The sequence below is a fragment of the Phascolarctos cinereus genome, unplaced genomic scaffold, assembly GCF_003287225.1.
Source record: "Phascolarctos cinereus isolate Bilbo 61053 unplaced genomic scaffold, phaCin_HiC Scaffold_1;HRSCAF=81, whole genome shotgun sequence".
Classification (NCBI taxonomy): Eukaryota; Metazoa; Chordata; class Mammalia; order Diprotodontia; family Phascolarctidae; genus Phascolarctos; species Phascolarctos cinereus.
The window spans coordinates 114,938,442-114,965,372 of record NW_027555514.1 but is presented as its reverse complement, the minus strand read 5'-3'; the positions used below and the strand labels follow the sequence as shown (position 1 = coordinate 114,965,372).

The window sequence follows — 26,931 nt, the reverse complement described above, 5'->3', positions numbered from 1 at the left end:
TCAGAAAGTAGGCATTTGAGTTAAATGTGTGTCAGCATTGTATTCCTGGGGGTGGAGGAGGACTTTAGAGGACAATAACTCCTTTCAAAGGAGAAAACCATCTATTTCTGTGCTTTAGACTTGATTAACTCCTGGTTCTAGTTGATGAGAAAACACTTAACCCTGACAAAACTTCTACTTGACTCCAGTTTTGCATTATCGGTTTGTTTCCATGATTCCATGGTCTCAAATAGAATCAATTTGCTAACCAGTAAACAGGATTTTAAACCCCTTTGCCTTTCTGTTCATAAGGGTTTTAAAAGGTATACCTTAACTTGAGACTAGGTCTGAGGAAATATTATTGCAAGTGGAGAGGGATTTATTTTACAAGAAGAGACTACATAAAAACTAGTTTAAGAAAGTGGTAATTAAGTTTCTGAACAGTGCAGTGTTACTGGTATATTTGAGTTTGTAGACCAGAGCACTACAAATTCTAGTATAAGTTAGCTACTCCAGGTTATGGGATAGATGAAATATCCATTTCAGGATCTATTGCTTCATTTTAAAAAATAGCAAACAACATTCTAGTTAGTTGCTTAATGTGGAGTTGTATTGATGGAGAGCTGATTTGCTACCTTTTTTGTACCCTTTGGGTCTAGAAAGAAGAATATGCTGGGGCAGGTAGGTAGCTCAGTGGATAGAGCTCTGGCCTTGGAGTCAGGAGGACCTGAGTTCAAATATGGCCTCAGACACTTGACACTTACTAGCTGTGTGACCCTGGGCAAGTTATTTAATCCTGATTGCCTCACAAAAGAAAAAAAAGAAACTGTTAAAAAAGAAGCTGTTGGAAGTCTATGTGGCTTTCTTCTTAAAGAGAGTTTGGGAGATAAGACTCTATCTTCAGAACCATCACCTATGTATGGCTGGCATTCCACTCATGCTTTTGATCCTCTAATCTTTAGGCTTGGTTTATCAATCTTGTAATTTGTACAAAACTTACTAAGGTAAAGACAATGAAGAAGTAAAATAGCCTAGCTTGCATCACTCTCTTTGCATCATTCATTGAATTAGGATTAATTTTGCACTTATTTTTGGATGGCATCTGTAATTTCTTTGGTATAAAGAACTCTCAGCAAGAAAACTCCCTCTACCAATGGAAATGAACACCACTGCCACCTAAAGCCTTAAAGAGATTCCTGAAGCACCAAGAGGTTAAATGAACTTATGTTTTCAGGACTCTGAGGCCATGTATCCTCCAACCCATGCTGCTTTGTTCATATGTATCCCTCAAATCCTTTCTGAAGCAGTAAGGTGGACTAGAGCAGAGGGTTCAAACACTTGGTAGAGCTCTTCTCCCCCACCCCTAACCCCTTAACCACCCCAACCCATATTAAAAATGTCATTGGGAAATAATTTTTAAAAATACAATAAAACATAAATAATATCACATTTTAAAATTAAGGCAGTATGTATTCCTCTGGGATCTTTATGTATGGATTAGTGCTCCCATTTTTATTTGAGTTTGATAGCAGTACACTAGAGCATTAGTAGAGTAGAGGGCAGGTAGAGAGGGAGAACACCAAAATAAATAAAACCTAAATATATTTTAAAAAGGTATTTATAGATCACTAATCTAAACCACCATGCCTAGCTTTTCCATCTACAAAATTATAATTTCAGTCTTTTCCTCCCTATCCCTTCCACCATCTCTTTGGAGAGATATTGAAAAGAATAGTATGGTGACATGAAAGCACCAAGTTTCTCTAAATGAGAATGTTAGGTTAATTCAAATGGTTATAACCTTGGTATTGAGTCTTTTCTACACTGCAGTATCTAGAGCCCCTACAACTGTATCAGAGTGATAATAGTGGAACAATCTCTAAGCAACTGTGAAGGAACTCAGGCTGAGGAGGAGGAAAAGATGGATTCTTAAGCCAAAAAGTACAAGGTGTTCTTTATAAATACAGTACAGTCCTGATTACTTTGGATCCTACACATGTTCATCTTTTGTAAGAAGTAGAACCAAAAAAGCTGATGGGAAAAATTTCCAGAAAAGCTACTTCTAAGGCATATGCTAGGGGCAGTATACATTCATCCTAATCTTCTACATCAAAAAAAAAATGGTACATCGAAGTGTTCAGAATTATGATCTTGAGACCCTACAAGGTTCTGAATCATTAAAAATTAAATTATGTTCACTCTTTCTACTAAGGCAGGAAAGTGGACTAAACATTTTTAGAAAGTTTTTCAATGATAAAGATTGATGTAGAAAGTGTTTTCTGACCAGTAAGTTGGTTAATTAGAATGCCATATTCTTCAAGTATTTCTTTTAGTTAAGATTTTATTTATTTTTGGAGGGGTATGGTCAATATATGTGATAATGACTTTGGATTTTTGCAATGAAGCCATTCTAGATTTTTATAGAAATAAATTATTTTACGGTAGGAGATCTGTCCTCTAACCTCACCAAGAGTCTTAACATTGTAACTAGTTTTAGATAGAACATCCAAATCATCTTTACCTGAAAGGTAGGAAAAAAACCTTCATGGGGAGAGGAGGGGTTGTTTTGATTGACTTCTGGTGTCTCAATATGAAATATCTTTTGTTGGATGTAACTGGAACTTTTTTTTTCTCAGCAGATCCAATTTGCTGACCAGAAGCAAGAATTCAACAAACGTCCCACCAAGATTGGACGTCGCTCTCTGTCTCGTTCCATCTCTCAATCGTCTACTGATAGCTATAGCTCAGGTGGGTCATACAGCTACCGACACTACTCCTATTCCAACCTAAGTGAGGGCCTGTAAGCTCTTCATTGAAAGAGTAACCTCCTTTAAGAAGTTCAGACCGAAATTTCAAATGGAATTATTGGATTCATCTTTGGGAGTTTATGGAGAGAACTTGTTTTTTTAAGTTTGCTTCTTTCTAACTCATAAAATACATTTCTTTATATAGAGTCAGGACAGGTTAATAAAGGAAAGACAATTTTTGGACCTACCCAGAAAAGCAATAATGCCCTTAACAAAACTGTACGTTTTAAGATTTGTATTTTTCCATCCTTTGAATGCTCTCATTTCTGTTTGTGCAGAAGTCCTGGGTACTTGCAAATACCTAGGGAAGCCTGCCTTGCCACAAGAAGCAATGAAGACATTCTGGCTAGCTCAAACAAGTTTTGTAAGATTTTTGTCTCCAATGCCCTCTCTCCTGGGCTGTTTTATTCCCTTACCTATAACTTCCTTCTCTGCTTTGTGTTGACACTGACTCAGGTGTATAAGTTTGATGAGCCTTGGAAATCTAAGCAGAAACTATTAGTCCTTGTAGACCTTTATTGGAAAACATCAGTCAGTTGCTACTAAATGGCTTTAAAAAAAGAGAAAGAAAAATGACCAAAATTTCCAAAGTGGCTAAAAAATGCAAATATTAATGTCTTCTGCTAAAAGGTACTCCAATATTTGTTCATTGATTCACTTAGTCAGTATGATAAACGTAACAAATAACATCATCCTAACCTTATCAGTTAGGATATTCCACCGATGATTTGTATCATGCCTTGAGTACCAAGTATAGATCTGGTTTGCACCTTAGTAAAAACATTAACAGAGCTGAAGAAAATTTAGAGAAGGGGTATTGAAATGATAAAAGGAATGAAGAAGCTTCTGTATATAGATAGAATTTTTTTTAAGAACTCTTCAGTTCAGAAAGGAAATGGTGATCAGATGATCCAAATTTATGGAATTATGAAAGAAATTGATAAAATAAGCATGTTTATTCAAATCCTGGGATTTTAGAATTAAAGAGAAGGGATATGTCAAGCATTGAGAGAGGAAATGATTAAAAGGAAATTCTGCTTTAATATTGCAGATGATAAACTTGATAGTACTTAATACTTTAAGAGGTCATGTAGGTTGGAATATAAACAGATTTAAGAAAGGTTTGGATAGAGAAACGAGGAATGTTATGGAGGTATGTACTCTCACCCTTTTGAGGCTGACATCATAGAAAGCAACTGTCTTTTGTTGGCACTGATAATACTCTAGTGGATGAACTATAGTCTAGCCTATCATAGCAGTTCTTTATTATGTTCTCATGTAATTCTGTATTGAGTTGATTCTAATCACCCTCTCACAGTAACTTCATATTTTTATTAAAAATCTCAGTTGTGTCCTAAAGTTTTACTTTTGGTCTCCACTTCAGTAGGAAAAAGGTGTAGGGTTTTTTGGTTGTGGGTTTTTTTGTGTGTTTTTGGTTGTTATGTAGAGTTGGAACTTAATTCTTTGGCTGTACTTTTTAAGCTGATTAGGCTGTGTTCTTTAAACTTTCCCCTTCATAGCTTTTTGTAGTCCTTGAAGCTATGAACAGTAGGGCACATGACATAACTCCCATGAATTTTATCTGAAGAATCCAAATATTGTAGCTAAATGTTTCTGCTGAAACAACAAGAATTGATAAATGTAAGAAGGAAATTCATAAGTGAACAATTTAACGCTACAGACAAAAATCATGAAAGTTAATTATACGAGTGTTTAACACTTAAATGTGAGTTCTAGTTTTGATTTAAAACTGTACCAACTTTAGAACGTATCCTTATAGAAGAGACCTCAGTCCTGTCTTCCTGATATTCAGGGAAGAGAAATGGCCTTTTATTTAGTATCTTATCAGAGTGGCTTGTTCCTATGATAAGTCCACAGTTGCTCATGAAGTTCTGTTGGTGAATTTGAGATGGTATCCATACGAATATTGAAGTCTCTTGGATAGGTTAGACAAACAGAGCTATCCTTGTTAAGTATATTCAGTTTAGGAACATAAAATCAGAGCGTTTTGATTTGGATGGGATCTCTCATTGAATGCAGTGGTCTCATGTAACAGCATCCCTCTGTTGAGCTCTTCCTTACTGGAAATCTTGCTGCTGCAAGAGACTGTCACACATTTTGTCAACATTCCTCTTCAAATATTAATCCCAGAACTGAATATTATTAGTTTGATTTTGGGCAATGCAGAGTACATTGGTACTGTTGGCTCCCTTGATCTGAACACTGTACTTGCAGTAATACAGACTGAGATTGCATTTGCGTCTTGAGCAGATACCTGAATGACATTTTAGCTCATTTGAGCTGCTAGTCAGTTAACAAATCCAGGTCATTTTCTTGCAAACTTTTATCAAGACCATTCATACAAACCTTGGTTGGAAAAAAATAGTGAAAGGAACTCTGGAGATATGAGTGCTAGTCCTTTCTCTCAATTTAATGTACTGTGTGATTTCTCATCTTTCTCATTTTCTGTCATAGAGGCGCTGGGAAATAAAATGAGGTAATGGGAAGTGGGTGGTGAGGGAGAATATTTCTGGTGGAGAACCAAATTGAATTGGCTTGCTGCTTTACAAATAATAGGTATGTACGTACCTGTAGGTATGTATGTACATATAAACATTTGGAATCTCCTTTCAACATTACAATAAAACATTAGTGGCTCTAATAAATGTTCTCACATCTTGTGGAGAGATTCCTAGATTTTACTTATTATATATATAAAAGAGCTTTTGAAACAGTTTCTATATACAAATCATCCAGAAGCGTGAATAATAATAACACATCAAAAGAAACCTTTGTGGCAGGATACCTCTTGCAAGACACTTATATGCATAATCCCTTCCAGGCCAAGGCCTGTGGCTCTGAGCTATGTTCTATTGTCATTTCCAAGTGACACTAGCCATTTCAAGGACTAGTCAAATAGGTTCTTGGAAGAATTTTATAGAAATAAGCTATTTTGAATTCTTTTCCCAAACCAAAATAAAAAGAAACAAAAAACCAACTATTGAATTCAAAAGAGAACAGACTTTTTAAAATTGTCAGATCATAGGGGGCAGCTAGGTGGTGCAGTTAACATATAGGTACATTGCCTACCCAAAAAAAAAACACCCCCAAAAAATTGTCAGATCGTTCTTTTTTTTTTTCCTTTTTAGGCAATTGGGGTTAAGTGACTTGCACAGAGTCACACAGCTAGTGTCAAGTGTTTGGTCTGAGGTCATATTTGAACTCAGGTCCTCCTGACTGCAGGACCGGTGCTTTATCCACTGAGCCATCTAGCTGCCCCTAGGTCATTCTTGTTGATATGTTTTTGAATAAAGCCTTTACAATTGGTTAATTAATTGCCACAGTTAATAACAGAAAGGAGGTGGAAGAACAGTGCCCTTTAGTTCCTGACTAGCTGTTATAAAATCCCAAGAAGAGCCTGATGAACAAAATCACTGTGTTGAGTACTTTTCACATTTTTCCTAAAGGATTAAAATTATTAGTTAAATGAATACTCACAGTGTTACCTAGCCCACAGGTCACTTTTAACCCTTTTTATAAATTGAGAGGATGCAAGAATACTGTGGCTCTCACAGAGTTCTGTAATTCAATAGGATTGGTTGTCCTAGAACTTTTAACTGAAAATTCTATTCTGTTTCTCCTAGTTATATTAGAGGTATAAGTCTAGGTCATGAGGGCTGAGAAGAAGGAACAGCTGCCTGACCAGGCCACAACTAGAGAGCACGAGCATCAGCCAGCCAGCTCAGAAGTGCATTATAGAATAGAAACAGATCAATATCCCTCCTGGCTTTGTCAAACAAGAAATAAGAAAATTGTCAAATGAGGGTGTGGCTTCTAGTAACATTATTACAGTATTTTAAAGACTTACATTTTTGTTATTTTCTCATTTATCTGCTTGACTTTCTTTTGGTGGAAAGGGATAGGAAGGAACTACTTTTGTCATTTTAGAGGTAAACTGAGGATAGGTCACTTTACCAATCAGGTACCAATCTTGGTCAAAACTTTAGACCCATGTATGGATTTAGACCATTGTCCCTCCCACTAGTTACTTATTTCATGTATTACACTATGCTTGTTGCCTCCAGAGTGTACTGTCAATTACAAGCACTTTTTAAAAAATCAACTCAGACTAAGTTCCTCCTGTAAAGGAGTCCAGTTCTTTGCCCTGAAGTGGTCTTTTCTTCTAGCCTCTTTTTTAAGGCACTAGAAAATAGGAGTGCTTCCATAAAGGAAAGATACTATACACTTTATCAGACTGGCTACAGGGGTGGGTAACTCTGGGTCATGTCAATGTTTAGGCCTTGTTAAAACTACAGAGTCTTGCTATTCCTGAGGCTAACTAGATAGAGTGTTAGAAATCAAACAAAGAAAGCTAGAAGGAACAAGGTGTTGCTTAGTATAACAGGTATCCTGTTCCTTTTCCATTCATAAGAAATAGAATCTTAGAGTTCAGCAAGACCTTAAGAGATCATCTCATTCAAACCCTTCATTTTAGAGGTAAAGTTGCTGAAATCCAAAGAGCTTAAAAGACTCACCCAGAGTCACACAGCTAATTAATAATGTAGCCATTACTAGAATCCAGGTCTTCTGACATCCAGTATTCTTTCCACTGTACCATGATGCCTCTAGAAGAGGTTCTTAACTTGGAGTGTGTGAACTTAAAGATAAAATTGATAATTGCATTTCAATATAATGGGTTTCCCTTCTTATCCTATGTATTTCATTTTATGTATTTAAAAAACATTATTTTGAGAAGGGATCCTTAAACTGACAAAAGAAGGTTAAGAACCTCTGTTCTAGAACCTCATAACTGTTAGTATTTCAGGTTTTGTATAGTATAGAATTAATATCTTGAACCGGAAATGTGTAAGAATTTGCATTATAGGAGAGAGTTCCAAATTGGAATCAGAAAGATTTGGTTCAAATTCTACCTCTGACAATATCTTGTGATAGTGAGTCTGTCTTTTTGATTCTCAGTTTCCTTAACCATTTAAAAAAGAAAATAAAGAGTGAAGGGGTTAGACTAGATAGCTTTGAAGGTACTTCCCAGCTCTAAATTGGTGACCCTAAGAAGTGATTTGGGGTTCAGAACGTCCATGTGCATGTGGTAATTGCATTTGAGAGTACTTCTGGTTCTGGGTTGCTGGGAAGGCAAAGCTATTAGCCACCTCCTCCCAGGTGAGGCAAACCTCTAAGTCATAAACTGCTTCTGAGCTTTGATCTGCAAGACAGATGACTGCCCTCAAGCAGTTCTTTTTAAGTTCTGTTGCCAAAGGTACTTTGAGCTCTCACTCACCCAAGAAAGGTGAAAGGAGGGAACAAGGGGGAGGTTTTCAAACTTTTTGTCCAGATTAGCTCCTTTCAAGAAGAAAAGTCTCATTTGGGACATGCTAATCCCCTCACCACCCTTGGTGTCCAGGATCATTCTCATTGCCTCGTGTTGGGACTTTGTTCTGGGGCAGCATTCCAGCCCTGGAAAGGACACTTGGCCCCCTGCTGCCCAGATCTTTTGGACTGCCTTGCTTGATTCAGTTGGGCAGGGTCAGACTTGCCTTCTTTAGCTCAACTAGAGATGAATCCTCTGAACAGAAATTCCAGCAGTGCCTTAATACTCTGGATATAATCGGATTAGAGTCCCATAGACCCAAAGAATCCCAGGCTTTTACAGCTGTCTCTTCCTCTACACCATGCCACATATCCCTTTGGGAAGCATATGGTGCCACATAGTGACTTGAAGGCTAGTTAGGAAGAAGCTATCTCCAGAAACATAGGCATTGAGCAGGGAAGGGGAGAATTATGTTAGGCCACTTAAGAAATGATTAGCAAGGGGGCAGCTAGGTGGCGCAGTGGATAGAGCCCCGGCCCTGAAGTCAGGAGGACCTGAGTTCAAATCCAGCCTCAGACCAAACACTTGACACTTACTAGCTGTGTGACCCTGGGCAAGTCACTTAACCCCAATTGCCTAAACAAAAAAACAAAAACAAAAACAAATGATTAGCAAGAACTGAGAACACTAAGAAGACTAGGAAACCACTGGATAGAGTAAAAGTAGTAGCAACAGCTGCAGAGTCAATACAAAGTTCAGAAGGGGTTTTTATCTTTCTTTTCCCCTCAGCATCTTTACTGCAGATAGAGGGCCAGACTTTGAATCACGAAGAACCGGATTCAAGTCCTGCCACTAACATACAGCAGCGTGGCTAGGGCCAAGTCATTTCACCTATAAATGTCCCAGGCAACTTTCTTAAACTCTCAGAATTGCTGATCTGGGTTGGTAGAAGGAATTTCCGGACTTCACACTGATGAAATCATAGTTCCAGACCTTCCTTGCTCCCCACTCTCACGTCCCTGACCGGAAAAAAAAAATTGCTACTGTATGCTTAGTTGGTCAGATCCGAAGAGAAGAAATCTGCCCCAGTGAATATATCTAGAGTATCTTTATCCAGAATAAACTGAGGTCAGCATAAGGGGAAGGCCTATCAACAGCATGATTCAACCTAATTATATTTAGTGAAGAAGAGTGGTAACTAGCTGAGCCCTTTTTACATGACACTGGATGTTTTTTCCAGGGATCATTTATTTTCCACCTTGTAGGTATTTGGACTTTGCATTGCAACTAGATCTGCTATCCAAGTAACAGCCAAGGAAGTGTGACTGAGATTCTAGACAACTGAGTATTAATGGCCGCGATATTACATCTGAATCTTTACTCAGAGGGTATACTGGTTCTTTGAACAAGAGTCCCTTTCCTTTCTGTCAGAACTGTTTAATAAAACAAGTGGCATAATGCATCTCTCTTTCTGCTTGTGAACCATTCAGCCCATGTCACCATAAGGAACTGCTTTTTTAGCTCCCTAGACTTCTGTCTTAGCTGCCTCCTTCTGGGAAGTAGGTGATTGCTCTTCTTCAGAGAGTGATCAAGGCACCTCAGGTTCCCCCCTTTGTGTGTTTGACAAATGTCTAACTGTACTAGGTGATTACAATGTGGTTGGAAATCAATGGTATATTGATTAGTGGCACCAGCTGATGCCACACTTTGAGGTCTAAGAAGAAAAGAATTTCCCCCCTGAAGTTTCTTTTTTCTCTCTCTAGCGGCTTCATACACAGATAGTTCTGATGATGAGACTTCCCCACGGGACAAACAGCAGAAGAACTCCAAGGGTAGCAGTGACTTTTGTGTCAAGAATATCAAACAGGCAGAGTTTGGCCGGCGAGAGATTGAGATTGCAGAGCAAGGTAAAGAAGGCAAATGCTTTCTAAACTCAGTGCTTCAAGTCTACCTTGGACCTTTGTCCAAACTGTTGCTTCGGTTATGTCTTGGAGTCAGAGAACTAGTGGAGGTCAGAGTGAAGTTTAATACTTGAAGTGAAAGAGATCTGTTTTCAGAGAGCACTTCTGAAAGAAGGTGAACATTTGTGTTCAGAGAGAGCCTCCTTTCCATACTCACCCCCACCCTCCAAGAAGAAAGGAGGGAAAAGCTAGAAGGACTCTGGAATATTTGGAAACTTCCCAACTGAGGACCCCAGGTTAAATAATGTTTAATGCTTGTCACTCTCCTTCTCAAGAAGCTTCATTGGCTCCCTGTTGCCCCCAAGATTAAATACAAGCTCAGCTCTGACATTTAAAGTCTTTCCCAGTATGGTTCTAGCCTTTCCTTTCAGGCTGATTATGCATTACTCCCCCTCATTAGCTTTGTGCACTACCAAACTGACCTCTTTGTTGTTTGCTCCTCAGGACATTCTCTTCAAGGCCTCTGTGCCTTTTTAGGTACTGCCCCTCATGCCTGCAGGTCCTCTTTCCTCATCTCTACCTCTTGGAACGTGTTAGCTCCATTCAAGGCTCAGCTTAGGTCACTTCTTTCAAAAAGACTTTGCTCATTCTCCCAGTTGCTAGTGGCTTTTCTCCAAATCACTTTGTATTTATTTATCTGTGAACATGTCATATCTGCCTAGGAGAACGTAAACTGCTTGTGAACCAGGATTATCTCATTGTATTTGGTCCCACAGTGCTGAGCACCATACCTGGTACATAGTAAATGCTTCATAAATGCTTGTTGTTTGATTGAATCTTACCGAAGGCTCAGGTTTTTATATATTTTTTTCTCCTTCTTTTCACATTCCTTCCTCTCTTATTGTGATGTGTCTTGATCCCTTCCAGAGATGCCAGCGTTGATGGCTTTGAGGAAGAGAGCTCAGGGAGAAAAGCCTTTGGCGGGAGCCAAGATTGTGGGCTGCACTCACATCACTGCTCAGACGGCGGTGAGTCTCTCCTCCTTCCATAAGTAGGATGTGATCTAGTGAAGGATGGTCTGGAATCTCTTACTTGAGGTTAGGAGAGTAGGGTCATCTGTGCAGCTGCATCTTCACATATCTCTAATACTGCCAGAATATAGTCTAGACAGAGCTCTTAATCTTTCTTGTGTCATGGACTCTTTTGGTAGTCTAGTCAAGTCTGTGGAAGCCTGAGAAATGAGGCTTTCTCAGAATAATGTTTTTAAATATACAAAATAAAATACTTAAGATTAAAAAGGAAACCAGTTACATTGAAATACAGTTCTGAAAATATTGTTAAAAGTAGGTTCACATACCTCAGGTTAAGAACCCCTTGTCTGGATTATAGACTTGGTGTTAGGTAATTATAGCCATGATGGAAGGTACTGATTGCTATCCCAAGTCTCTGGGTGGTTATCATTATATAGAATGGAGAGTACCTTGAGCCATGGTTAATATAATACATTAATTAAAAACCTTTATCTTTATGGAAATGCTGACAAATGAATTTGGGTAGAACTCCAAGGAATGTCTCTAGGGTTTCCCCAATCAATGTGGGGATAAAAGGGTGTTCCCCTCCCTCCCCCTCACCCTCTCCTTCCTTCTTTCTTCTCCCTCTTGTCCCACATTGAGCCCTCCCACATTGATGCCCCTTCATCATAGCCATGATAAATTGTAATTGCGTTCATTTTTTTTTCAGATTGGTTCATATTGCTTTGGTAGATAAATCTCAGATACTCTCACATAACAAAGCTGAGGACCTTATAGCAGCAAGAACTAGAATTTAGAATGCTTTATCATGAACACTTTTGTTTCACCCTGACTCCTTGGCCATTGGCTTTTGAGCCAACCTCAATCACCTTCTGCTTCTTTTCCCTCCTTAATGTAGGTACTCATGGAGACGCTGAGTGCTTTAGGGGCTCAATGTCGATGGGCTGCTTGCAATATCTACTCTACCCTCAATGAAGTGGCTGCTGCTCTTGCAGAAAGTGGTAGGAAAATTTCTCCATTCTCTGTGCTTTATACAAAGTGGAACCGGAGGGGTGTTGGTGGTGATGGAGAGAAAAGGAGTCTATCTGCTTAGTATAAAGTGCTTTACCAGATTCTGCTTGCAAACCTACATTTATTTCAATGTACCTTACCCATTGTAGGATTCCTCTCCCCAGGTGGCATGAACACTGGGAAACTCACAGGTTTTTTTCTGATCTTACTTTCATTTTTGCTTCTCTCCTGTCATTCATAGTGAAGTTAATTTGTTACTATACAATTGTTGAATGGGTAACTATTATTGAAAATTGGTTTATACTATATTATTAGTTACTGGAGTACTGGGTTAGATGCTTTGACATGTTATTGTTAGGATACTTATGAAAACCATATATTTTTCCTCTTTAAAGAAACATATTATGGATTCCTTCCTAGAAGGAGAGTTAGACAAGAAAGTCAAAAACCGAAATAGTATATTCCTGTCCCTGCCAATTTTCCTATTTATCCTCATTTAAAATTCAATGTTTCTGCCTCAGCAATTAAGAGACCAACCTGAAAAATTAACATTTGATCGCAAATTCCATCTTTCTGTCCCCAAAAGATTAGGGAAAGTAAATAAATCCAGTTCTTAGATTCGCTTCTGGACTTAGCCCCAATTGCTGACACTTTGGGGTTGCAGAATGGACTGGTGCTCCAGCGACTTAATGGGGAGCTTGTAAGAGAAGCCTGCCAAACTCTTTCAAAATCTGGCCCTTTCTTTTGCCTTCACTAATCATTGTAGCACATATTCCTTCCATCACCTAGAGGCTTTTAGCATAGTGGAAAGAGTCCTAAATTTGGAGTCAGTGCTCTCTGCTCACTTGACCTGTTCATCTTTGGGCAGATCACTTCTGGGCCTGAGGCTCTTCATCTATAAAATGAGGAATTTGACTGTTGTCTCTAAGGTCTTTTCCAGTTTAAAATTCTCTTGAGTTAGTATATCCCTATTGTATACACAGCGCCAGATTAATTGATTGAGGGCAGCTAGGTGGCGCAGTGGATAGAGCACCGGACCTGAAGTCAGGAAGACTTGAGTTCAAATCTGGCCTCAAGTAATTGACACTTACTAGCTATGTGACTCTGGGTAAGTCACTTAACTCCAATGGCCTAAAATAATAATAATAATAATAATAATAATAATAATAATAATAATAATAGTGATAATGATAATGCTGTTGATTGTGTGAAGTTGAATCGGACAGAAGTACCTACATTTAAGTAATTTAAAATCTAGTGTGTGATAATATGATGAATGTATTGTGACGTGTGATAAATGCCCTAAGAAAGGTACAATTAAATTTCCAGGAAAGTTCAGAGAAGTATTACTTGTGCCTTCAGTGATCAGGAAGGAGTTGTGGGTGGGGTACCTTTGAGCTGGACCTTGGAGGATGGAATGTTTGATAAGTGTTGAGGGTGGGGAGCAGTCTAGGCACAGGAAAGGCACAAGCATAGAGAAAATGCAGTTCAAGGCATGTTTGTGGAGGAGGCAGTGCAGTTTGAAGGGAGGGTTAGGTGCTTCTCTCTGATTTGTTCTCTCTGCCGTACCATTTAGCATTAGATGAAACCTAGCTACACTTTGGATCCCCCTGCTCTCTAGGCATATGAGAACCAAAATGCACCTGCAGAGGCAAGAAGTTCCCTAAAAGGTACTGAAGGGAATGCCAGAGAGTAAAGAATAGAGCCTCCAAGGGCTCGATGTGTGGACAGGCTGAGAACCAGGGTTGAGATCTCAGGGATATGAGTACCTCCTGCCAATACTTTAGCTTCCTCTTAAGTCTCCAATGGTGTCATTTTGTCCTTTTTTCCTCAGGATTTCCTGTCTTTGCGTGGAAAGGAGAATCAGAAGATGACTTCTGGTGGTGCATTGACCGCTGTGTGAATGTAGAGGGGTGGCAGCCCAACATGGTGGGTCAGATCACAGATCTACAGAAGTAGAGTGGCCAACAATGAGTGAGCTTGAAAGTGGGGCCTAGTCAAGTAGGAGCCACAGTTCTAAGGCTTGGCTAGAAAGTCCTTCCTTTGTTTTCTTCTAGATAGGCCAGTTAATTTCCTTAAGAAAAGCTTGGGGGCACCAGCTAGGTGGTACAGTGGATAGAACTCTGGGTCTGGAGTTCAGATCCAGCTTCAGACACTTACTAGCTGTGTAACCCTGGGCTTACCACTTAACCTCTATTTGCCTCGGTCTCCTTCTCTGTAAAATGGGGATCATCTTAGTACCTGTCTCCTGGGGTTGTTGTGAGGATTAAAAGAGATTGTAATTGTAAAATAAACATTAGCTATCATCATTATTGTCAGTGACAGTTTACCTGATTTTTTTCCAGTTATTTTAGGGAATTCTCTGTGGTCAGATTCTTCTATTGCAGTTTTACCCTTAAACTGCCTTGATTAGTATTTATAAGAAAAATAGATAATCTGTTTGGGGGGCATTTATATTAACCAATGGCATCAAAAGTCTCCCCAAGTTTCAAATTTTCCATGTTAACAAAGGTGGGTAGTAAAATAGTCCCAAAGACCTGACCATTGTGAGTTCTGTCTACAGGTCCTCGAGACTAAACTTCTACGCAAAACATTCATGACATTTCAGTTTCACTCCTCAGCATTCACCAATACCTCCACCATTGTAAAAGTAACCTGACTGTTCTGCTTAGAGAAGATTAGGACTTATAGGTGAATGGCACATTTGGATACTGAGACAAAGGAGTAGAAAGAGGGCATCCCTGCCTACTTTTCCCAGCACTTCTGCATACCACTGAGAGGAGAGATTAGTGAATTAACTCTGAAATTCCTAAATCTCTGGGTCTAAACATTGCTTGCAACCAAAAGGGAAGGGGGAATAAGCATTTATTCAGCACCATTTTACAAATATTATCTCATCTGATTGCCACAACAACCCTGGCAGGTAAGCGCTATTATTATCTCCATTTTCCAGTTGAGGAAACTGAGAGAGACAGGTTTAAGTGACTGACCCATGATCACATGGCTGCTAAGTATTTATTTATTTATTTAGCTATTTTTAAGTATATGCAAAGTTTACTGAAAATAGGTTGCAAGTAAAATACAGTAGAAATGGGAAACTGTAGAAGTTTTGATGCTTTTTTCCATAATAATGCATAAAACAATTATGGAAAGCATTTTTATGTATATATTCACATTTTATTTGAATACCCAATGATGGCCAAGTCCAGTTTTGATTAAACCATTTACGGTTTCCAGATACATACATACTTACATATAATCTTATTATTATATTATAGTATGTATAAATCAGTAGGTATAAAGCTGAATTTGAACTCAGGTCTTCCTAACTCCAGGCCCAGCTCTCTACGTACTTACTATACCTCTGTTCTGAGCTGCCTCAGAGCACAGAGAATGTTATGTACAGGATCAAAGGAACTATAAATCAGAGGAACTGAGACTACAGAGATAGCACTGGTGCAGTGTATATATTGGTAGATTCTACTTTGTTCTTCCTCTTTCCCATCGTCCTTCTACGGGCAGTGTGACATTGTTAATGTTCCTTTATGCCAAGTGAAGATATAGTTTTTGTTAGTTTAGAGAACTAGAGTGAATACCTTAAAATCCTTAGGGGTTTTAGTTGAACATGTACTAATAAGGAATTTAATAATGATAGGGGAAAATGTGACAAATAAAAGCTAAAGGATTTTTCCTGAGGAAGAAGGCCATAATTCTAACCACCAACCAAAGGGAAAACACAAGTTCATACCAAAATGTTTATAAATTGTATAAAACTCCCAGAGTGCTGGGTCTGGAGTTTAGACTCAGGAATACCTGAGTTCGAATCCAGCTTCCAACACTAGCTGAAGAAGAATAAGATAATGTCAGATGAGAAAATGTGGCCTTACATCTGATGTTTTGAGCTCTATCAAGATCTAGTGATTTTTTCTTGGTTTCTACCATCCTGGAGATTTTTATAGAGTGATGAAAATTTTTTTACAATCAAAATAATATCTTGAGTTTTCATTGGTTACATTCATTAATGATTAAGGATGGGGGGCAGCTAGGTGGCGCAGTGGATAGAGCACCAGCCCTGAAGTCAGGAGGACCTGAGTCCAAATCCAGCCTCAGACCAAAAACTTGACACTTACTTACTAGCTGTGTGACTCTGGGCAAGTCACTTAACCCAAATTGCCTAAAACAAAACAAAACAAAACAAAAATGATTAAGGAAGGCAGCTATCTCCCATGAACCTAGGGAAATATAAAAATTGAAAGGAAAGGGTAGGAATCTGTAAGTGTTTCCATTTGTTTCATTACCTTAATCTTTTATTGAGTGGTTTTAGGAAATGGAGAATATAAGGGAAAATCCAGAAATAATATCAGATGTAGAGATGGAAAGAGAAATGTCAAAGAAACCTCCCAGTTTCCTTAGGGAACCCTGTGCTTACATGTATCTGCCACTGGAAAAGGAAGTATTAACTTGTAAGATGGGATTGGTACAAAAAAACTTGATGTGAATTCTGGCTTGGATCCCTATGCTCACCATTTTTTTTTCTGGGCAAATTTTTTCCAGTTAAAGAAAATAGATAAACAACAGGAGCTGAAGTAAGATGGAGGACCAGTAGTGGCGAGGTTGGGGAGCCTGTGTCCTCCAGAGGTAGAGAAAGGCATTTTGGATACTTGACAGTGTTATTGATAAATTAAGAGCGAGGGTAGATCCTGTTGGACTATAGGAGGAGTTACATGCTAGGAGAAGGTAAGTCAAAAAATTGAAAAGCTTTGGCACAGACATCATCAATGCAGTTAAAATGAGAAGGGAAAGAATTAACTGGGAAAAATTGTTGCAGTACGTTTCTCAGGTAAAGGGAAGGGAGGTTAGTAGTTGTGATGATCAAAAAAAGTTTGAAAAAGCAAACTATAAGTAATAAGAAATTCAAGATTTCATACAATCCTCTTTTCTTTTCTCCTGTCTGTATGGAAATTTTCATGTTTCCATAGTCAGTTAGATATGTGAGTAAAGGGTGTGCAAGTGAGAGGTTGAGGATGATACAACCTGGGTGACTAGGAGAACAGGAGTGCTCTCACCAGTGTTAGGAAAGTTTTGCTAGTATTTGTCAAATTCAGAATAACAAAACTTTAAAATAAAAAGAAAAGGCTAGGTAAAGTACATCTAGATCATTCCCTGCATCTGTTGATATATTAACACTGTTTGGTGTCACGTGTTCTTGAACAAATCATCATGTCTCTTTGTTTACACTACTTCCTGTTTTAAATGTTCACTAACCATCTCTTTAGCAACACATTTTATGGTTTCCTCAGGAATTGAATTCTAACTCAGCTGATTTGTTGTTTGCTTGTATACTCCATTCTCTTTCTTTTTTCAGAAATTCAGAACATTTATTCCTTTCCAGCCTTGAAGTACCTCTTGAATTCTCTATACACTTTCAAATATCACTGACATTGACTTAATAATCATATTGGCCACTTCTTCTAGTACCCAGGCGACTTAAACTCTTTAAAGGAGCTAGGTGCCTTCTTTTTATATCCTTACTTTACCTTGAGTGTTAACTCCCATTTAGCTATTTTTGTTCTATCCGTTTAAGTGCAATAAGAAATTTATCATTTGGACTTTTGACTTGGTCTTGATGTGTAGAGAATGCTAAATGGGAAGGTCATTTTCATATGAGAAATATAACTCTAACCCATTATATCATTCTTAAATTTATTCCAGTGTAATCAAGATTTTTTTGTGGGTTTTTTGCATTGACTGCACGGCATTGACTACATACATTTAGGGTGATTTTTGTAACCAACCTGAAGAACTGGAAAATCAATTAGTAAATAAGACAGGTTCTGTAATCGAGACCTAAAAGAGCAAGTGTAACCTCAAGCTGTCCATAAAATGAGTAGTATAATTATTATTGGTCCTTGTTATTGCAGATCTTGGATGATGGAGGTGACCTAACCCATTGGATTTACAAGAAGTACCCCAACATGTTCAAGAAAATCAAGGGTATAGTAGAAGAGAGTGTTACAGGAGTTCACAGGTAAGAAGCATTATGGAAACATCTACTTTATATAGCTTAAATTCTTCTCTTTTAGCCATCATAGTGTGCCATAATGGAAAGAACATTGTAGGCGGAGCATCCTAGTTCAAATCCTCACCCTGTCATATACTTGTTTGCCCTGTCATATACTTGTTTGTAACTTTGGCAAATCATTGAACCTCACTAAGCCACAGTTTTCCCATCTGAAAAGTGAGCATAATAATTATAATCCTTACCTCACAAGATTATTGTGAAGAAAGCACTTTGTGAATCATAAAGTGCCATATAAATAAATATAAGCTTTCCCATGTTGGAAATTGTAACATAATTTGATTGCAATAAGTTTTTATTTTTATTTTACCCTTAGAGTCAAACTGGTCAAACTAATCTTTCCCTCCAAATATTCCCCTCTTCCTAACTTTCCTGTTACTATTGAGAATTCTGTTATCTCCCAGTCACCCAGGTTGCAACCTGTGTCATCTTGAACTCCTCACTTGCACTCTTCCCCCTTGTATCCAATTGATTATCAGATTATATCATTTCTAGTCACAGCATTTCTCATACATATCCACTTGTCTCTCCTCACATAGTCACTACCCTGGGGCAGATCCTTATCCCCTCAAGTCAGGACTATTACAGGAGATTCCACCTTTGTCTCCCTTCCTCAAGCCCCTCCCTATTCTAATCCCTCCTCCTTCAGCTGCCAAAATGATTATTCTAAAGTGCAGGTCTAACCATGTCATTCTTTACTCAGGAAATGCCAGTGGCTCCCCATTAGCACCAGGATCAAATGTAAAATGCTCTTTGGGGCATCTGAACCCTTACCAACCTGGCCTTTTGGTCCCTTTCTAGTCTTCTTCCGCTCTGCTGCGCTCCATATGCACTGGCCTTTTAGCTGATCCTTACAAACATCATTCCCTCACACATTGTACCCTGTGCCTTTTCACTAACTGTTCCTGAAACCTGGAATGCATTCCTCCTCACTTCCTACCTATCCACTTTCCTGGTTTCCTTCAAACCCCATCTTCTGCAAGAGGCATTTCTAGGCCCTTTTCCTACTATTGCCTCCCCTCTGAGATCACCTTCTATTTACACTATATGTATCTAATACAGATAGTTATCTGCGTATTATCTCTCCCTGAGGGCAGGAATTGAGTTTTTGCCTTTCTTTTTGTTCCCACTACTTAGCATTGTGCCTGGCAGACTGTAAGCACTGAATTGAAAACTCATTGATGGATTGACTATTCAAACTCCTGTTTTTAGATTTGATAACACTTAAGTCAAAAGAGAGAAAAATCATCCTCACAGTTCCCACTTGATAATAACATAAAATTTTCCTTCTTGGGCTTTCTGTTCACAATTGTTGGTTGGCTTTGTATTTTAATTCTAGAGAATGCAATGGTAATAGCTCACATTTAAGGTTAACAGTGTGCTTCAGTCACCCTGTGCTAAAGTTTAAGAAATGCAAACATTATTAGCCCAATTTTACAGATAATATTCAGAGAAGTAAAATAACTTGACTGTAGGTGCCCAGCTAGGGTCAGAGGCCAGAATCAAATCCCCCCAATAACTTAGGAGTCAGAGTTCCTGTTTTCTATTCCTCAGAAGACCACTAACTCTTGGAATGACCTTGGGATCACTTCTGCTCATTGTATTTCAGTGGTAAAGAGTAGAATCTGAAACAAAAGCTATGGAGCAATAATTTAAAATGGCACCACAGCTTATAAAGAATCACCACTTTTTGGAGCCTATAAAATTCTAAGTCACTCCATGCTAGTAAAAAGGATAGTATGATCCTAGGGATAATACACTGTTTTGGAAATGGAAATCTCTTTTCTGTTTGACTCTTTTTGTTATCTTGAAAAAGTTTCTTGTTCACTTTGGTCTTCCAGTTATGGATTTCCTCATTCATTAAATATTTGTCATACAACTCTGTGCCACGTCCATGAATGACCAAGACCACTTCTGTGTCCATGAAAAGCTCCCAATACGGTAGTGGAGTATGGATAGGAGAAAGCAACAAGTGCAGCAAAGAGGCACAGAGTGGGGACCCCTCACGGTCCAGCCAAGTGCAGTGTCTCAGCACCTCACGTTACTCTGTTTCCCTCACCCTCACAGGCTGTACCAGTTATCCAAGGCTGGGAAGCTGTGCGTGCCCGCCATGAACGTCAATGACTCAGTCACCAAACAGAAGTTTGACAACCTCTACTGCTGCCGGGAGTCCATTCTTGATGGGTATGTTGCAGGGAATGCTTCAGTTGGTCAGGAGGGGCTTGCTTTCTTTCTTTCTTTCTTTCTTTCTTTCTTTCTTTCTTTCTTTCTTTCTTTCTTTCTTTCTTTCTCTCTCTTCTCTCTCTCTCTCTCTCTCCTCTCCTCTCTCTCCCTCCCTCCCTCCCTCCTCCTCCCTCCCTCCTCCCTCCCTCCCTCCCTCCCTCCTCCCTCCTTCCTTCCTTCCTTCCTTCCTTCCTTCCTTCCTTCCTTCCTTCCTTCCTTCCTTCCTTCCTTCCTTCCTTCCATTGGAATTAAGTGACTTGCCCAGAGTCACACAGCTAGTAAGTGTCAAGTGTTGGTCTGAGGCCGGATTTGAACTCAGGTCCTCCTGACTCCGGGGCTGGTTCTCTATCTGTTGCGCCATCTAACTGCCCCTGGGCTCCTTTTCTAAACAAATTCTATGAGTCAAGATGAGATCCGGTCTAGGATTGTAAGTGCTTCATGCCTAACATTTAATAACTAAGATTTATGACTACTAAAGTTCTGTGTTATTTAGAAAAGTCAGTCTAGTTTTTTGCTCAATAGTTGGAGCTCCCACTTTTTGTGAATTCAGTAATTGAAGTCAGTCCAAGGAAGCAACCACTTTCCTAGAAAGCTGTGATAGCAAGTGCTTCTCGCTCTTAAACTAACTCTATGCTATCACATAATAGTCATCTGTGGCTATCTGGCAACTTCCACTGGACACAGAGTAATTCCCAGTGGTGATTTTAAAGTATTAGCACAGCTTTCTAGCCTTGCCTGTATCTGCAGCAGCAGCAGCTGCCAAGATGTTGAGATCGAAGAAGATCCAAATTGCCATCTACAAACTCCTTTTTAAAAAGTAGTGCTAGCCAAGAACAATGTCCATATGCCAAAGCACCGTGAGCTGGCAGAAAAGAATGCGCCATGCAGGCCATGTAGTATTAGATATTACATGGCTCTGGGATTTCTGTCAGTTTGCGTAGAGACATTTGTATTAATACCTTACTGGTAAGGGAGTTCAGTATCTCTAGGATTATTTTCACCTGCCCCCTGAGATTGTGCCTGCTATGCTTTGAAGAAATTACCTTGGCCTACCTTGGCTGGCTTATGTGGGACAAAGGTGACAGAGACATATAGATCAAATGCTCCTCTCCCTGATTCTGGGTCAACAACAGAATTTAATTTAGAGATGAATTTGATTATGGATATAGTCAACATCTTTAATGAAACTACAGAGATTTGTTTGAATATTGAATAAAATAAAATTTGGAGGAAATATTATTTCCAAATATTGTAGGAAGTATTAGGATGGAAAAGGCTGACCATCTAGGAGAACTCATCTAGATATGGACCAAGTACCAATATGACTCTTTTTTCCTTTTTTTCCTTCTTACACCTCTTCCTGACTTTCCCACCCAACCTAATAGCAAGGAATGCCCTATATAAAGCTTTTAAATTGTTGCTTAGTGTTGTTCGAAAATTGTTTTTGCTAGCTGGTTTCCAGCATATCTGTGTTGGGATGTTACACAGTTAGTGGAAAGGGGAAGAATGGACAAAGGGACCTGATACTCAATAAGTAATCCTCTTCTAAGGTTTACTTTACCTTCCACGACCTTAGAGTGAGTTCTGAAAACTAGATAGATAGATCTTAAGGGTGACATGTTGCTTCAAATTTTTCTGGCAATGTGATTATTGAATGCCAAATACTGTTGTATAGAACATCATCGCTATCCTGTTTGATTGTATTAATCAAAGAGATTGAGAGATCCCTGACTGCTAGGCTAGGCTTTTAGAGGCTCAACAGAAACAACTGTCTTTTAGATGCTCACTGGGTAGTTTATCCTGGCAAAAATAAGACCCTGAGTAAAGAAGACTTTCCTGGGGCAGCTGGGTGATGCAGTAGATAGAGCACCAGCCCTGGAGTCAGGAGGACCTGAGTTCAAATCTGGTCTCAGACCAAACACTTGACACTTACTAGCTGTGTGACTGTGGGCAAGTCACTTAACCCCAATTGCCTCGCCAAAAAAAAAAATTCCTGTGGAATAGGGCAGTTTTCTAAAGAAGATAATTGCAGAAGGTGGAAAGATGAGGCAGAGGAGTTGTTTGTGTGCTCCAGGGTGCAGCTGAAGTGAAAGGGAAGACTCTTCAGACCTAGGGCTACACATTGTCCATGGGCTCCATGGAAGGAAGACTGTAATAACTGACTTTGTATCCAAAGCAGTTCAGAAATGGTCCCCTTTAACTTGATCAAAGGATGCTAGTGCCCAGTGACAGCTGAGTCTTTGGGAAATTTGAGTGACATTATGTAGTGTGTGTGAAGATTTGTCTCCCATAGCTCCAAAGAGGCCTGAAGCTGTTTATCAATTAAAAAATAAACTATGGACTGGGTACTGTTATAGAGGGCCCCAGGATAGATAAGCTAGGGAAAAGTTCAAGAAGAACCTAGCATTCAACATCATTCATCTTTCAGGGAAACCCTTCTTGACCATAGTCTTTGCTGTCTTTTCCTCTAACCTTGAGACATTGACTCTGAAAGATCACAAGGACTACACTGAATAGGCAGAGTCTATTGGGAGCTGGGTGCCAATCAGGCTCCAAGATCCCAGTGGTATTAATTCTTCTACCCCACCTTGCAGTGCTTTTTGGGAGTCCTGCAGTGGAATCACCAGCACCAGAGTGGGGAAATAAAGATTTGATCTTACATGATAATGGCATAAGCATAAGAGACTCAGGGAGATAAGTTCATCAGTGGGATTTTTAAATTTCCCTTGCTGATGACTGGTGCCTAGGACCACCATGTTCCTTCATGAGTAGTGTCACATACAAACTAATTTTCTCTTTATTAGGGTAACAGTTCTTACCCTGTTTACTTAATTAATATCGGCAACATACAGGGCATTTTATGTTAAATGCTGTAGGGTAAAGGCATGACAGGTACAATTCCTGGCCAGTTTCTACATTTTAAGCAAGATAGATAAATAAACAAACAGAAAGACAACACAAAGATAAGTGGTGAAGAATGCTTTGGACACAAGTCCAACATGTCCTTCTGCCTAGTTAGGGATGGACTCAGATTCTAAACTGCGGCCTCAGTAGGCTTCGGTGTATGCTGCTAATATCTACTCAGAGAATTTGGTAATTATGGGAACCAGCACCATGAAGAACCATAAATCAAAGAGGTGGTGTGTAACACAGATAAATGCATTCAAGAGAATCAGCCTCAGAAAAATCTGACTGTCTGGGAGTCAGATTTTTCTGGCATTGTTCAAGGTTCCTCTCTATCCTAAATAGACAACTTATCCCCTTGGAGTCCTGTGGGATCTATTGTCCAGTCTGATACTACTGACTCATTTATCAAAGGAAGTCTTTATTTTTTCATTTTAAAGCAACAAACCAAAAGAGCTCTTTTGATCCTTAAACCCATGTTTTCTTTTGTTTAATTTTTTCATAAAGGTGGTAGGATAGGGGGAGAGAAGAGGAGAGGGGATATAATTTTCTTTTTTCTTTTTTTTTAAATTAAATTTTTTTCAGTGAACAAAAATTTATTTTCTTTCCCTCTCACTTCATGTATGAAGTGCTTAGCACAGTGCCTGGCACATAGTCAGTGCTATATAAATGCTTATTCCTTTCTTCCTCTCCCATCATTGAGAAAGCAAGAAAATCAAAGCATTTGTATCAAATGTTCATAGATAAGGAAAACAAATTTCTGCATTGGCCATGTCTAAAAAATGTCTCTATTTGTACTGAGTCTATCACCTCTCTGTCAGGAGGAAGATAGCATGTGGGGTGTTTTGGGGGTAGGAGGGTATCATTAGTCTTTTGGGATTGTGTTTTCTCATTGAATTGATCACAGCTCTCAAATCTCTCAAAGCTGTTTGCCTTTACATTGTTGTTATTATGGTACCAATTGTTCTTCTGGTTCTACTCGCTTCACTCTGCATCAGTTCATACAAATCCTCCCAGCTTTCTCTGATACAATTTGCTTCATCTTTTGATACCTCAAATAAGTTTTTATAAAAGGGACTTCTCTCTCTGAGACTTTAAATAAAAATGTTTTTCTTGAGGTGTTCAAAACTTGTTTTTCTTTCTAAATTTTACAAAGAAGAACTGCAGTGCAAATTGAGAAGATGCAGTCTGGCATAGAGGAACAAACAAGGTAGGCAGCAAGTTGTTCTAATGCCTGATTGGTATTTTTCCCTCCCCCAGGCTTAAAAGGACAACAGACATGATGTTTGGTGGGAAGCAAGTGGTAGTCTGTGGCTATGGAGAGGTAAAGTTTAGTCTTTCACAGAACTGGTGATTCGTTGTATTCTTCTAAACACTTGTCTAGATTGCACACATTAGAGAAGGTCTAAGGGTGGGTCACAGTATTCCTCTGCTTCCATCTTTAACCCTGGAATGTTATTTTAGAGGCCATCTAATTGGAATACAATTTGTCGTTTTCTCTTTTCAGTTTACCATTTTCTCTCATCTTGATTTTCTGACTTGTTCTTGTCCCACTGTTTGTGATGTTCTTTTAGCTTGTGTTTTGAATGTAGTTCGTGAATGTGGGTGTTTTTGTATATATGAATGTGTGAGGCAAGAGGCTGCAGAGGGTTTCTAAAATTCTAAAACAATTCTTTGTTTTCTTTTTCCTCCCCCAAGCATGGATCTTTTCAGTGAAATTTATGGGGGTGGTCATAGGGGGCTTCAGAAATTTTGCCGAAATTTTGAGAAACTACCCTGTGACTGATTTTCTTCTCACTTGTCTTTGGTCTTCTCTTTAGGTTGGGAAAGGGTGCTGTGCTGCCCTAAAGGCCATGGGTTCCATAGTGTATGTGACTGAGATTGACCCCATCTGTGCCCTGCAGGCCTGGTAAGCATTGAGGAGGAGCCTTAGTTTCTTGACACTTCTCATTCAAAAAAAGAAAAAAAATCTCATGGCTTTGATCTAACTAGGACCAAGAAAGAAACTTTCTTTGATTCCCATGTATCTCAGTCCCTGACAGCTTGTAACAAGAATAGGAATCCTTTAAGATGACATGTGGCATTGCCCAGGCTGATCTGTTCAAGAGTTTGCAGCCATATGATGATTATAGCATGGAAGGTCCAGGATAAAATTTAGAATTTCTTTAGAAATAGAACAGGGAAGAGATTGTTCAGACCCAGAACATTAAAAAACCATTTTCCTTCTCATGTTCAGCCCTTGCTGTTTGAGTAACAGTGTTTGCCTTCTTGTCCTTCTACTTTGTGTGTGTGTGTGTGTGTGTGTGTGTGTGTGTGTGTGTGTGTTCAAAATAACTTTATTTTATTTTTATGAAGATCTTCTCCCTCCCAACTCCACATCCCCTCCTCCGGTTGAGGCAAGAAAAATAAAACCCATATTACAAACATGTAATCAAGCAAAACAAATTCTTGCATTGGTTATGTAAAAAAAAATGCCTCCATCTGCCTTCTGAGTCCATCAGCTTCTTAACAGAAAGTAGATAGCATGTTTTGTCATGAGTCCTCTGGAGTTGTGATTGGTCTTTGTATTGACCAGAGTTTCTAAGTGTTTGACAGGTGTTTATCTTTACAGTGTTGTTGTTTAAGTAGAGGCATCTGGGTAGAAGAATGAGTTAGTGAAACTATAATCTATTCTGGTTTCTATAAGTGAAGGCTTAGCTCCATAAAAGGACTTGCTACTCTTTATAATGCTCCAGTATGAATTATAGGACCAACAACACAGTGAAACAGAATGAAGACCAGTGTCTGACTGCCACTCCTTCCCCATCGAAGTTCTTGAAACCAACTGTGTTTCCTCACTATTTGGAGGAAATATATCCAGTATCTCACAAGACCTTTTTCTGTGCTATGTATCCTGAGAAGATATTATTCCTAGTATTAGGAATGACCCAGGTATATCAAGAAAACCTAGTAGGGAGACTTGGTATTAACTTGGGAGTTGCTGTGCAGTTAGTGTGTTCCCCTTTTCTCTTCCCACACCTGCCCCCTTGAATTAAGTGCTTGGGTTTTATCTCTACAGCATGGATGGATTTCGGCTTGTGAAACTAAATGAGGTCATCCGGCAAGTGGACATTGTCATCACTTGTACTGGTAGGACTGTGACAACAGAAATGAGTGGGGTTAAGGAGCATGTCAGGGAGCAAAAGTAATGAAACTTAGTAAAAATACTCTAGGCAAACTAAAAAAAATACATGTCAGGGTCCCCAGAACCAGTAGCTTATTAATTTTCTAACCTCCCTGGAGATTATAAACCAAGGTGCAGCTTTGGTATAAACTGACCCTGCAGTGCTTTAGCTTAAACAATCTCAGAAAGAGACACTCAGGAGTTTCCTTAGGGTTTATGAAGGTGTTTCTTTGAGTGATAATTTCACACAAGATGAAGATCTCTTTGCAAATTTTTACATAGGGATCCAGAATTTAAGTTTGTGCCACCTCCCCACCCCTACCTCATTCATCTCCAACAACAGTCGTGGATTTCCTTCTCAGTTTGCCCCAGTGATGGAGGCAACAGAGTATGGTGAAAAAAGCACTTTCTCTGAAGTAGGGAGACTTGTGTTCAAACCCCAACAGTTTACAACCTCCGTGACTTTAAGGCAAGACATTGAAGGTCCCTGGGTGTCAGGTTCCCCAG

The 26,931-nt window shown here is 39.1% G+C and overlaps 1 protein-coding gene across 7 annotated transcripts in view; it reads left to right on the top strand.

The window, feature by feature from the left end:
* AHCYL2 (adenosylhomocysteinase like 2) overlaps positions 1-26,931 on the top strand; it is a 151,689-nt gene that overhangs the window by 112,381 nt on the left and 12,377 nt on the right. For 5 of the 7 annotated variants that reach the window (XM_021002267.2, XM_021002271.2, XM_021002269.2 and 2 more), the window contains 10 exons: positions 2,619-2,727; positions 9,876-10,019; positions 10,941-11,041; positions 11,943-12,045; positions 13,890-13,984; positions 17,977-18,083; positions 20,202-20,318; positions 24,522-24,585; positions 25,082-25,170; positions 26,320-26,390. In XM_021002267.2, the coding sequence (XP_020857926.1) occupies positions 2,619-2,727; positions 9,876-10,019; positions 10,941-11,041; positions 11,943-12,045; positions 13,890-13,984; positions 17,977-18,083; positions 20,202-20,318; positions 24,522-24,585; positions 25,082-25,170; positions 26,320-26,390 (1,000 nt within the window). Of the gene's footprint in view, positions 1-2,615; positions 2,728-9,875; positions 10,020-10,940; positions 11,042-11,942; positions 12,046-13,889; positions 13,985-17,976; positions 18,084-20,201; positions 20,319-24,521; positions 24,586-25,081; positions 25,171-26,319; positions 26,391-26,931 lie in introns of all 7 variants that reach the window. The other 2 variants (XM_021002270.2, XM_021002272.2) reach the window with 1 other exon arrangement.